This window comes from Artemia sp. Qi Xiang Cuo, chromosome 11, assembly GCF_049724085.1.
Source record: "Artemia sp. Qi Xiang Cuo chromosome 11, ASM4972408v1, whole genome shotgun sequence".
Taxonomy (NCBI): domain Eukaryota; kingdom Metazoa; phylum Arthropoda; class Branchiopoda; order Anostraca; family Artemiidae; genus Artemia; species Artemia sp. Qi Xiang Cuo.
The window spans coordinates 25,196,292-25,209,570 of NC_142804.1; the positions used below are offsets into that span (position 1 = coordinate 25,196,292).

Sequence of the window (13,279 nt, forward strand, 5' to 3'; positions counted from 1 at the left end):
CTGGCACAATAACGAAAATTTGAAGAAAAAGGATTAAGGCAAATGTTGTAATAGTTACCGCCCTATTACTGTTTCTAGTGTTTTAAGCAAGGTTCTAGAAAGTCTTATCCTGCCTGAAATGATACGTAAATGCGTGCTAGATTATAGACAGTTTAGTTTTCGTAAGTATCTGAATTTTTGCGTTTGATCATTGCCTACTGAAGCGTATTCCTAATAATGCTGAGAATTGCGGGAAGTCCTGAATAAATTTTACTGTGGATATGCAAGCAGCATTCGAATCTGTAGTCCAATCACAAATATTTTTGATTTCGGAGTTATGCCCCATATTGTTGCATTGCTTTCATATTGGTATACCCATAGTTATGTTAGGGTAAAATTTGAAAATCGTCTTTTAACTGAGCCTATTCGTCTTACTTGAGAACTCAGGGAAGGTTCAATTTTAAGGCCTACTATGTTTAATATTCTTACGACCATTTTAACTAGGACAATTAATAGATGAATTTATAATGACCTTTGTGATTTTAGTTTGATTTACTACCCAGATAATGGCCTGCTTATCATTCTTTCCATTTTACAGGAAAACCTTGATTCTCCGATTTCTGGCTACAAGCTCCTAGGACTTAATGTTAATGCTGCTAAGGCTTAATTTCTTGCTTATGGTGCCTGAGGTAAGCTATATCTTCTTTATCTGTTGTTGCAGCAGGTGAATTAATTATAGACTCTTCTTCACTGAAATACCCCGGCCCAGTTTATAATCCAGACAAGCGTAGTGCTCGTGTTCTTACCTTCTGAACATGCCATATCATGTTTCCGCTCCCTCTATGCCAAACTTACTGCACTGAAGTATAGCTATAGTCAGCATGTACTTCCTAAATTATATAGTACCCTTACTCTGCCTCAAGTGCAGTATATTTCACCACTTCGGATTCGCTGTCTAAAACTGAGCAGTTAAAATTTCGATTGGGGTTTTGTCGCTATCTGAGGTTTATTTTAAGATTCCCGCTGTATTACAGGAATAGTTTTATTGTGCAAAGATATTGTGTTCCTGATCCCATAGATGTAATGGATTCACTAGAGTGCGATGCGTTTAAGAGAATTTTAAACCGTGTACTTCATTTTCTACCATTTAATATTATTTACCAATGCTGTTTGGATTGATTTGGATTAATTATCTATTTTCCTTGTTTAGATGTGGATTTTTATTTATATTTTTTTTTCTTTACTCCACTTCTTTTTTGTATGTTTTAAGTGGGCAAAAATAAACTTATCTTATCTTATCTTTAAAGTAGAAATAAGTCCAGATGATTTTTTTCTGAGCAGCTTTTATATTTCTTAAACATTTATTTATTTAAAAAAAAAAACAATATTCAGGCTCCATGCATTCTATCAGTAAAGTCTAGAGGTCGTACTATTTTTCCAATGTTATTTGTACAAACTTAGAGGTCTTTTTTTTACAACAAGCTTCAATTTATTATAAATGTCAGTTTTGCATAATACATGATCAGACAGGTAAATAAAACAATTTTGTTCCAAGTCCATGGTTTCCAAAGCCGGCAATACCAGCCCATAACAATTCCTATAATACTTTTTTTATGTAAGCCAGATCCCTGAGGTTTTAAGAAGAATATTTCATCATATATTTTCATTTGGAAAATAAACAGTGTAGTTGTAGAAACCTTGAAATTTCTAGATGTTGTGCATCAAGAAAAACGTTTAGTTTAAGAACAATGATGACCCATCTTTTAAAGATGGCTCCAAAATACAAAGTCCCAGATTTAAAACGTTTCTCATTGTATCTCCTTATCATTGTGGTTGCTTTAAAAATGTACCATGTGTACATACTGATTTTGTGTTTTGATAATGTTGCGATGGTTTTGATTTTCTTTGCATTTGATCTTTATCTAAAGTTGAAAAATAAAACTTGCTATTATGTTCAGCACAATTTTTTCTTCCACTACTTTTTGTCTTATTTTTTTATTCTTTTCTCTTTTTTAATGTTATTCTTAGTTTTGTGACAAACAATGAATTATGACATTTTGCCAGATAGCCTTCTTTAGTTTTGTGTTCTGCTAATTGTTTCTGAAGCAAATTCTCTTCTACAAATAAAATTCCTTTTTTTTTTACTAAACTAATGCTTTGAAACAAAGATTGACTTTTGTATTTAACATTGTTCACCAGGAGTACCAGATTCTCGAACATTTTCCTGGAGCCTCATAGCATACGTCTTCAAAAGCACTCGAAGTAAATGCTAATCAACAGTCAAATTAGGACTCAATGTGCAAATTTGTCTCTATAATAAAGAGAATCATTTCAGAAAGGAAATGGAACGCATGTAGCTCTAAGCTATCTACATACTGATTTGTATGTTACCAAAGAGATATTTGAAGAGAAACAAGAACTCAATTGCCCTATTACGGCTCTCCTATGGTAATTTTCTACTAACTAGAGAGAAAAGGCTGTTAAAGGTTGATTGGCGTCACAGACTCTTGAATGGGTCCTAGAATTCCAACAAAAGCGTTATGATAATGTAGATTGTAAATGCATAGTAGGTGTTATACGACAATTCTAGGCAAAAGGTCAAAGAGCCAACATAAGGAAAATTGTCAGCCGATAGAAGTGTAATAAGAGGGAGTGTAAATATATTGACAAAGACCACCAAAAACCCGTCTTCACTATCATAGGCAGTGCAGCAGTGCTGTGTAATTAAAAAGCAAAGTAGCTTACATGTATGTTTTTATCCCCAGGAAATTAGGTATGGAAGGAGACGTAAAAACTTCGGAGGTGACTTATTCGATTGGAAACTGAAAGGTTTAGTGTCGGCGAGTCAAGATGATTGGAGGACAACCATCCCTTCTCTCCCTTTTTACATACTCCCCCCCCCCCCTCAAAACTGATAAGCATTTTTATATAGCAATTTGTTCAAAATAGTCAAAAGATCAAATATCTATGCTCCGGGATACCAACCCCCGTCCCCCCCACAGCCCCTAGGAAAAGGGTTGTAAACTATGTAATTTGCTATTGCTTACATATAGTGTTTGTTATTGGGAAAGGGAGAGTATTTGACCCTAGGTGTGTCAAAAAGGCCATGAGGATTAAGGTAAAGCTTCAGAGAATGTTGAGGGGAATCTAAATTAAAGACGCCATGTAGGCTACTTCAAGGGTGTCAAAGGGCGCATCTGCAATATCTCAGGAATGGACAAGGGCATTAATTTCAAACTTTCGGGATATGTTGAGGGGGATGTTGAACTAACAAAAAGACAGTATTTGCATCCTAGATTGTCAAAACGATGTGTCTGCGATATCCAAGGAGCATATATGGATATTAGGTTAAAAATTTCTATGGCCAGGAAAAAAACAGGGGAAAAATAAAAAAGAAACAAATACTAAAAAAAGTATCTTCAATATAATGCATTTCAACCTTTCAATGACTCAACACACACGCAAACACACACACGCACACACACACACGCACACACACACAAGCACACACACACACGCATGCACGCACACGCACACACACACACGCACACACACACGCACGAACACACACACACACACACACACACACACACACACACACACGCACACACACACACGCACACACACACACGCACGAAAGAAAAGTCCAAATGACGGAATAAAAAAACCCTCAAAATTAACCACCAAATTAAAGGAGATAGTCTCGAAGTACTATCTGCGTATTTATCTCTCTTTTTTTCACAGGCTAGAATTATCCTCGTTTTTTCTTCTTCATTTTTTTCGTTTTGTCATGAATAGCCAGTGTGGTCTTAGAAATCATTTATAATTGTGACATGGTTCAGATGAGGCACAGCACCTTACTGAATTGTCATTGCCTAGCACTTTTCAAAAACAGAAATTTATGAAAACACCAAATAGGTCATTCAAGCACGGCTTTGTGAATAGATGACTAACTGACTGAAGGTTTCAACCCGCAACACTTGTTTTGCTCCTCAAAGAATATCTTTGCCTACATTATATACGAGGGAAGCATCTTCAAGGTTTTGGTCCGCCTAAAATATTAGATTTTTTAGAATTTCCTTACATTATTCTAGAAACTTTTTATACAATTTACCTGTTTTGACGAGTTCAACCCTGCACCCCTGTCTTTTCAAAATAAAATTACGAGCAAATGCACACGTTCTATCAACCATTTGATCAAGCAGGAATCATACTTCTGCCTATGTACCTGTCTTCTAGTAACCTGCATCGGTGCCAATTCCCAGAAAAATATAGAACAGAGGGGGGGGCAAAATATATTTCCAAAATCCAGAGGGGGGGGGGAAATTCTGTTTATTTTGATTTTTCTATAAACGATACTAAGAAAAAAAGATATTTTTAATGAAAAAAAAAGAAAAAAGGTAGACTAAAGAGGAGTTGTCGCTATACTTGTCAAATAGGCCCTAAAATCCAAATGAAGGCCCGAATTCGATTTAGCTTTTCTATCTTTCTTAATGATTTGTTGTTTTTTCTTATTTATTTCTTATTTTTTTATTGTATTCTAATACGTCGTATCTGGGCAGATATCAGACATCAACTAAATAAAAGTGTTTTCTTTCCCAATTTCTTTATTTCTCTGCCATCTAAACGTCAGTACACAACATTTTTATCTTTCATCTTAGCTCTCCTGGATATATTCTATCGGTCACAGCCGTCAAAAGCGCAGTAGGAGCCTAGTGGTCAGCCTACAATTTAATAATAATAAAAACTCCTGGGGCAAGTAGATGCGCATAAAATTCCAGCAATAAATCTCCTTTAGTCTGGATAATAGAGATAAAAAGGGTGTAAAATAGGAATTTTTTCATCACCGGGTCACTATTTTAGAGTTCAGGAAAAGAATCTCAGAACAAATTATTTACATCACAATTTTTAAGTCGAGTACCTCTTCTAAGTAGAGTTTGATTGTTAAATGCTAAGTCATGAAGTGAAAATATCTTGGGAAACCCTTTACATTCAATTTTCTGCATTCATAATTAAAAGTAAAATGAAAAAAACGAAAACATATTCAAATCTATGCATAATAATGTCCGCTGACGACATAGTTTAAATGATTGAAAGTAGGGGGAACCAATAAAACTGTCCAACGAGGTGTATATGGGTAGAAATGCGAAGTAAATATCATAAATTACCAAATCACTAGGTAAATTGAATATAGCACTAAAAGGCGTTTCATTGGAATATATTCTGGTAGAGGCACAAACTTAAACAAGAATAAAAAAAAAACAAAACCTGTAAAAAAAAAAAATCTGGAAAAAGAAAAATCGTTAAAAATGTAATTGTCTGGGAAAGGATTTGGAACCAAAGGTTAATTCCTCTACCTCTTCCTGGATGACAATCACAAACAATTATCAACCCTAAAGTCTGCCAAAATAATCACGTCCAAGGTAGACGGCTATAACGGAATTTTGTCAAAATAAAACTACTGTCAAAAACTCAAAGAATTTGGACCAACACAAAATAGAGGCTCTATAAGTGTTCATAGTATGACAATTCTTTTTTTAATTTTCTGCTCGATTCATTTGTTATCCTTTCGAAAGTATAAAGCATAAAGTACTACTGAAAAGTCTAAAGGACAAAAGTACTATTGTTTTAATGAGTCATTAGAAGAAGACTCTATGTTTTACCTCCCATCCGACAAACTATCATTGTTTTCTTCAGCCAGTCCAAAAAGTGTTGTTGGTTATACTGGACCTAGACAAATTGTCGAAGTCCATTTTTTTTGCTGTTAAATTTATGTGATAAGAAAAGATATCTTTCATTGAAGTCAGAACTTCAGTGACTGGTCCAGATTTCTTAAGGCAGTAACGGTTACCATTTATAGAGTGGTAAAGGTTTTATTAAAATATTTCGATGATGCATTGGCGTAATAAACTTAGTGAATCATGAAACCAGTCTTATGCAACTGAAATAGTGAAACTAAATCTAAAGTCCCCCTTTTTAAAATCTTGAAGTGAGTTATATATTGCATAGTCTTAGGTTTGGCATCGTACTCTCTAAAGGTTTTAATGATACGAGGAAACTGTTCTGGCTCATTAAGAAGCAGCAGTTCGTATGACAGTCACATGTGACAGATAGTTGCATAGCGACATTTATCAAGAGGGTTCTATTATGTTATACTCTTTGTACATCATGCTTTCAACATGGCTATCCTTTCACGATTTTTATAGACGTTTTTTGTACATACAAGTAAGGATAATAGTAAATGCACAGACTCTACAAAATATGATATGAAGCTCCAGCGGTGTAATTTAGCAGAACAGACATTTCAAGAAACTTGCTAAACACAATTAAATTCTCCAGAGTCTCCTTCTTGAGATTGATTTGTAGAATTAACAAAAAAAACGCTGTATGTCTAATGATAGAAATGGGAAAAGGTTCTGAAGGGAGTTTCAACGTATCCGCCTTACCCCCCTTTGAGGGAAGCTACTATCTACAAGAATGAAGCCTAAAGTCAGATTTTTAAGTTTTTTTCCCTCCACCATTTTGTTGACGAGGTGTCTCTATATTATTGATACAGTTAAATTCACAGCTTTAAATTCACACACACACACACACACACACACACACACACACACACACACACACACACACACACACACACACACACACACACACACACACACACACACACACACACACACACACACACACACACACACACACACACACACACACACACACACACACACACACACACACACACACACACACACACACACACACACACACACACACACACACACACACACACACACACACACACACACACACACACACACACACACACACACACACACACACACACACACACACACACACACACACACACACACACACACACACACACACACACACACACACACACACACACACACACACACACACACACACACACACACACACACACACACACACACACACACACACACACACACACACACACACACACACACACACACACACACACACACACACACACACACACACACACACACACACACACACACACACACACACACACACACACACACACACACACACACACACACACACACACACACACACACACACACACACACACACACACACACACACACACACACACACACACACACACACACACACACACACACACACACACACACACACACACACACACACACACACACACACACACACACACACACACACACACACACACACACACACACACACACACACACACACACACACACACACACACACACACACACACACACACACACACACACACACACACACACACACACACACACACACACACACACACACACACACACACACACACACACACACACACACACACACACACACACACACACACACACACACACACACACACACACACACACACACACACACACACACACACACACACACACACACACACACACACACACACACACACACACACACACACACACACACACACACACACACACACACACACACACACACACACACACACACACACACACACACACACACACACACACACACACACACACACACACACACACACACACACACACACACACACACACACACACACACACACACACACACACACACACACACACACACACACACACACACACACACACACACACACACACACACACACACACACACACACACACACACACACACACACACACACACACACACACACACACACACACACACACACACACACGGTGCCAATTCCCAGAAAAATATAGAACAGAGGGGGGGGCAAAATATATTTCCAAAATCCAGAGGGGGGGAAATTCTGTTTATTTTGATTTTTCTATAAACGATACTAAGAAAAAAAGATATTTTTAATGAAAAAAAAAAGAAAAAAGGTAGACTAAAGAGGAGTTGTCGCTATACTTGTCAAATAGGCCCTAAAATCCAAATGAAGGCCCGAATTCGATTTAGCTTTTCTATCTTTCTTAATGATTTGTTGTTTTTTCTTATTTATTTCTTATTTTTTTATTGTATTCTAATACGTCGTATCTGGGCAGATATCAGACATCAACTAAATAAAAGTGTTTTCTTTCCCAATTTCTTTATTTCTCTGCCATCTAAACGTCAGTACACAACATTTTTATCTTTCATCTTAGCTCTCCTGGATATATTCTATGGGTCACAGCGGTCAAAAGCGCAGTAGGAGACTAGTGATCAGCCTACAATTTAATAATAATAAAAACTCCTGGGGCAAGTAGATGCGCATAAAATTCCAGCAATAAATCTCCTTTAGTCTGGATAATAGAGATAAAAAGGGTGTAAAATAGGAATTTTTTCATCACCGGGTCACTATTTTAGAGTTCAGGAAAAGAATCTCAGAACAAATTATTTACATCACAATTTTTAAGTCGAGTACCTCTTCTAAGTAGAGTTTGATTGTTAAATGCTAAGTCATGAAGTGAAAATATCTTGGGAAACCCTTTACATTCAATTTTCTGCATTCATAATTAAAAGTAAAATGAAAAAAACGAAAACATATTCAAATCTATGCATAATAATGTCCGCTGACGACATAGTTTAAATGATTGAAAGTAGGGGGAACCAATAAAACTGTCCAACGAGGTGTATATGGGTAGAAATGCGAAGTAAATATCATAAATTACCAAATCACTAGGTAAATTGAATATAGCACTAAAAGGCGTTTCATTGGAATATATTTCTGGTAGAGGCACAAACTTAAAGAAGAAGAAAAAAAAACAGCCAAAACCTGTAAAAAAAAAAAATCTGGAAAAAGAAAAATCGTTAAAAATGTAATTTTCTGGGAAAGGATTTGGACCCAAAGGTTAATTCCCCTACCTCTTCCTGGATGACAATCACAAACAATTATCAACCCTAAAGTCTGCCGAAATAATCTCGCCCAAGGAAGACGGCTATAACGGAATTTTGTCAAAATAAAACTACTGTCAAAAACTCAAAAAATTTGCACCAACACAAAATAGAGGCTCTATAAGTGTTCATAGTATGACAATTCTTTTTTTAATTTTCTGCTCGATTCATTTGTTATCCTTTCGAAAGTATAAAGCATAAAGTACTACTGAAAAGTCTAAAGGACAAAAGTACTATTGTTTTAATGAGTCATTAGAAGAAGACTCTATGTTTTACCTCCCATCCGACAAACTATCATTGTTTTCTTCAGCCAGTCCAAAAAGTGTTGTTGGTTATACTGGACCTAGACAAATTGTCGAGGTCCATTTTTTTTTGCCGTTGAATTTATGTGATAAGAAAAGATATCTTTCATTGAAGTCAGAACTTCAGTGACTGGTCCAGATTTCTTAAGGCAGTAACGGTTACCATTTATAGAGTGGTAAAGGTTTTATTAAAATATTTCGATGATGCATTGGCGTAATAAACTTAGTGAATCATGAAACCAGTCTTATGCAACTGAAATAGTGAAACTAAATCTAAAGTCCCCCTTTTTAAAATCTTGAAGTGAGTTATATATTGCATAGTCTTAGGTTTGGCATCGTACTCTCTAAAGGTTTTAATGATACGAGGAAACTGTTCTGGCTCATTAAGAAGCAGCAGTTCGTATGACAGTCACATGTGACAGATAGTTGCATAGCGACATTTATCAAGAGGGTTCTATTATGTTATACTCTTTGTACATCTTGCTTTCAACATGGCTATCCTTTCACGATTTTCTAGACGTTTTTTGTACATACAAGTAAGGATAATAGTAAATGCACAGACTCTACAAAATATGATATGAAGCTCCAGCGGTGTAATTTAGCAGAACAGACATTTCAAGAAACTTGCTAAATACAATTAAATTCTCCAGAGTCTCCTTCTTGAGATTGATTTTTAGAATTAACAAAAAACGCTGTATGTCTAATAATAGAAATGGGAAAAGGTTCTGAAGGGAGTTTCAACGCATCCGCCTTACCCCCCTTTGAGGGAAGCTACTATCTACAAGAATGAAGCCTAAAGTCAGATTTTTAAGTTTTTTCCCTCCACCATTTTGTTGACGAGGTGTCTCTATATTATTGATACAGTTAAATTCACAGCTTTAAAAAATGATGCTCAAAAGTCTGGTGAGGTAGACAAAGAAGTTTTAAATATTTGCTTAATAAGATCAAGGATCGATATTTTTCTTTTGTATCAACGTCGCAGTGAGGCTTAAGGACTTGTAAACTAGTCCATAAAAACCCTTTTATGAATATGCATACGAAACAGATTAAGCAATATTTGATATTTCTTAAATCCTTTCGAAGAAATATTTAAATACATGACTATGATCTATACCCAACAGAGGGAGTCTCTTTAAACAAGCCAATATCGAAGCTCAGGTGTATCTACTTAACAAAAAAAGAAAAAAAAGAAAAAAACAAAGCAGTAAAACTTTGAAAGAAGATCAGAGAAAATGCGCTAAAGTCTAGGTAAGTCAAAAAGACATTCAGTCATAAATTTGGCTTTTTTGACTCATTTGTCATAATAACATTCATCTCATCATAATTTATTAAACTCTCCTTCTCAAGTGCTTTAATTTTTTGCACAGGGATTTATAGTTTTGTGCGACAAAAAGGAATTAATTATACGGAAAAACAGACAAATTACAAGGAAAACAAAAGAAAGTATAAGGACAATATCAAAATTTCACGATTTGGGTGGGGGGAGGGAGAGCAAGAGGCAGAAGTCCATATGCCTTATGTGCAGTAACACCTACTGTATGTTACAAGAAATGAGCACACTACAGCCCCATTTTCCATTGTCCTATTATTGCCTACTGCCCCGAGTTTCTACCTGTCCCAGCGCAAGGGCAGGCGTAAGAAAAGCCTAACGTGACACCAGTTGGATAAAGTGGAGAGAATTCAAATAAAGATAACATTGCATGGCCTTATATGATCGGGTAATTTGGCGATCCTACTGAGGGTTAGGTGGTAGACAATGGTGAATTCAAGGATTCAAGAGAACTTTACCAGTGATAGAAATTATGTCTATTATCATCTGCAGAGTTTGGACGGCGGTGGTTGTGGCAGCTCATATCCATCATCCTTCTCTAGTGAATCATAGCATAAAAAGGAAAATCCAGACAAATACTCTGAAGAAAATTGATATCAACTTGAAAATCACATATTATGAACTGTTTCGTATTTCACGACGCTAAAACCTTAGTATTTAACGCAAGTTACCCCACCAGAATTGAAGTCAAAATTTGGTGCACTACTTACGTAAGGATCTAATGTTTTAGTTTCTCTGTAGAAAGGATCAATGACCTGCCAGGATATCATGATTGCCATGTCAACAGCTAAAAGGATACCAACAACCATGAAGAGCTTGTAATCTTTGATGGCCTAAAAGTAATACCTTTTTATCTCAGTCAAGAACAGAAGAATGTAAACAATGGATCAAACTATCAGAAGCAAAACACACATTTTCGTTGATCCAAAATTAAGGTTCAAATAAAATTAAAAATAAATAAACTTAAAATAAAATTAAGGTTGGTCGAAATTAGGACCTTTTATTAAACTCTCATATTTATAAAAAAAATTTACCCATCTATATTTTATAGCACTCGTAAGATTGCTTTCTTGATGAAAAGTCATGTAAAACATGAACGTTTCCTTGCCCATGATTTCTCGTCTTTCAATGTGAACTTATGAAATTATTTTATGATTTCCTGCTTCTTTGTGAAGGTGATTCTCAGATCCAATTACGAATTTGAATTCCCGATTACCAGTTCAATCACCCTTTGAGATAGAACAATACTATTTTTGTTTCATTTCGAAGGCCGAGGTGAAGTCTTTCTTGCCAAAATAACCCGGTCAGTATTATGCAGGCCTTCCAAGGGCCTTGTTTAGTGTTCCGTCCTTAATATAAATTTCGCATTTTGCAACTTGAAGCCTATTGAATCAAAGAACCTAAGCTGACTTAAAATGCTCTGTGATTTCAAGTATTTGTAGCTAATTTAATCCCCATCTAGCATTTAAAATATTTATGTCCCTATCAAATATGTTATTGAATGGTATGTCACAACCAATATTAAAATCATTTAATCTACTACTACTAACAAAGCACTGCAGCACCAGGCTGCTTGAGGCCAACACAGCAACGCAAACTCTTCCTCCATCCCAAGGCAATAATGTGGTCTAAACAAACTTCATGGAAAGGAATAAAGGCGGAAGCTCTAAAAAGATTAGGGTGAAGGACGAGGCTGCGCATCTGTGTTGACCTAAGAAGGCTTGGTGCTGCAATGAGCTGTCATTAGTAGTGCTGTCATCAGTAACAGCATTACTTCAAAACATTAAGGATAGTTTTCATTTCATCCCAAAGACGTCCATACAAATTTCTCAGGGAAGGGGCAAGGTTGCATGTGCAGAAATCTGTGTTTTTTCCCTCTCCTAAAGGACGTCTGAATTCCCCCTTTACCATCCCTATAGGCACCGTTGTCTTATGGAAACTATAAAAGAAAAAAAAACAATAAAATAGGATTTGTAGACAAAATCCCATCTGAAAAACATAGGTAATATATGATATAAACTATAAGATAAGATAGCGAATGGAATAAGCCATCATCAAGAAGAAGAAATAATACTAAGACAAAAAATATAGCTGATAAAACTTAAAAGAAAACACATAAATAACTCTAGATCTAATTTTGAAGGAAAAGAAACCCCTGAAAACGGTTTTAATGAGTTCTTTTCGAAACTAACACTGGAAAAGAGAAAGAAAAAAATCTTAAGAACAATAGACAGAGCTAATAAAATATTTCGTGATTTTTTTCCCTTGGAATTCCTGGAAATAGATCGTTTTTCATGCTTCGGCTAGTTTCCGATGGCTCATCGAACCTCTTATATATTGATCTTGACTTAAATAAAAAGCTATAGTTTTCACATTCTCTGACGAGCAGGCCTAGGACTAAGTCCAAAGTTCCTTGGCAAGACATCCTTCAAAGACAAAAAAAATGTCAATAGTAGAGCCATTTGTTCATCATTTTCTCTTGCTTTTCTTTGATATCAATTTGATTCTTTTTATTTTAAGTCATTTAGCAACCCGATATTAAGGCAGACGAAGTACCAAAAGTATTTTTGAGCTGCAGTTGCTTGCAGTTGCAGATTGCTAGCTCAGGTGGCAAATGTTACGCTCTTGTTATGAAAAAAAAATGAGATGGAACAACTTCTTAGACTTTGGGAATCGGTAAAGTGCGTTAATAGCCACATATAGTGCCTATTTGCCACATCTGAATTGGAAATACCATTAGTGTATTTGACTTGTA

At 35.9% G+C, this 13,279-nt stretch overlaps 1 protein-coding gene across 1 annotated transcript in view; it reads right to left on the reverse strand.

Moving 5' to 3' along the window:
• GABA-B-R2 (gamma-aminobutyric acid type B receptor subunit 2) overlaps positions 1-13,279 on the reverse strand; it is a 302,526-nt gene that overhangs the window by 157,037 nt on the left and 132,210 nt on the right. Inside the window, exon 6 of the mRNA XM_089096425.1 lies at positions 11,235-11,357. Within this exon, the coding sequence (XP_088952551.1) occupies positions 11,235-11,357 (123 nt within the window). The remainder of the gene's footprint in view (positions 1-11,234; positions 11,358-13,279) is intronic.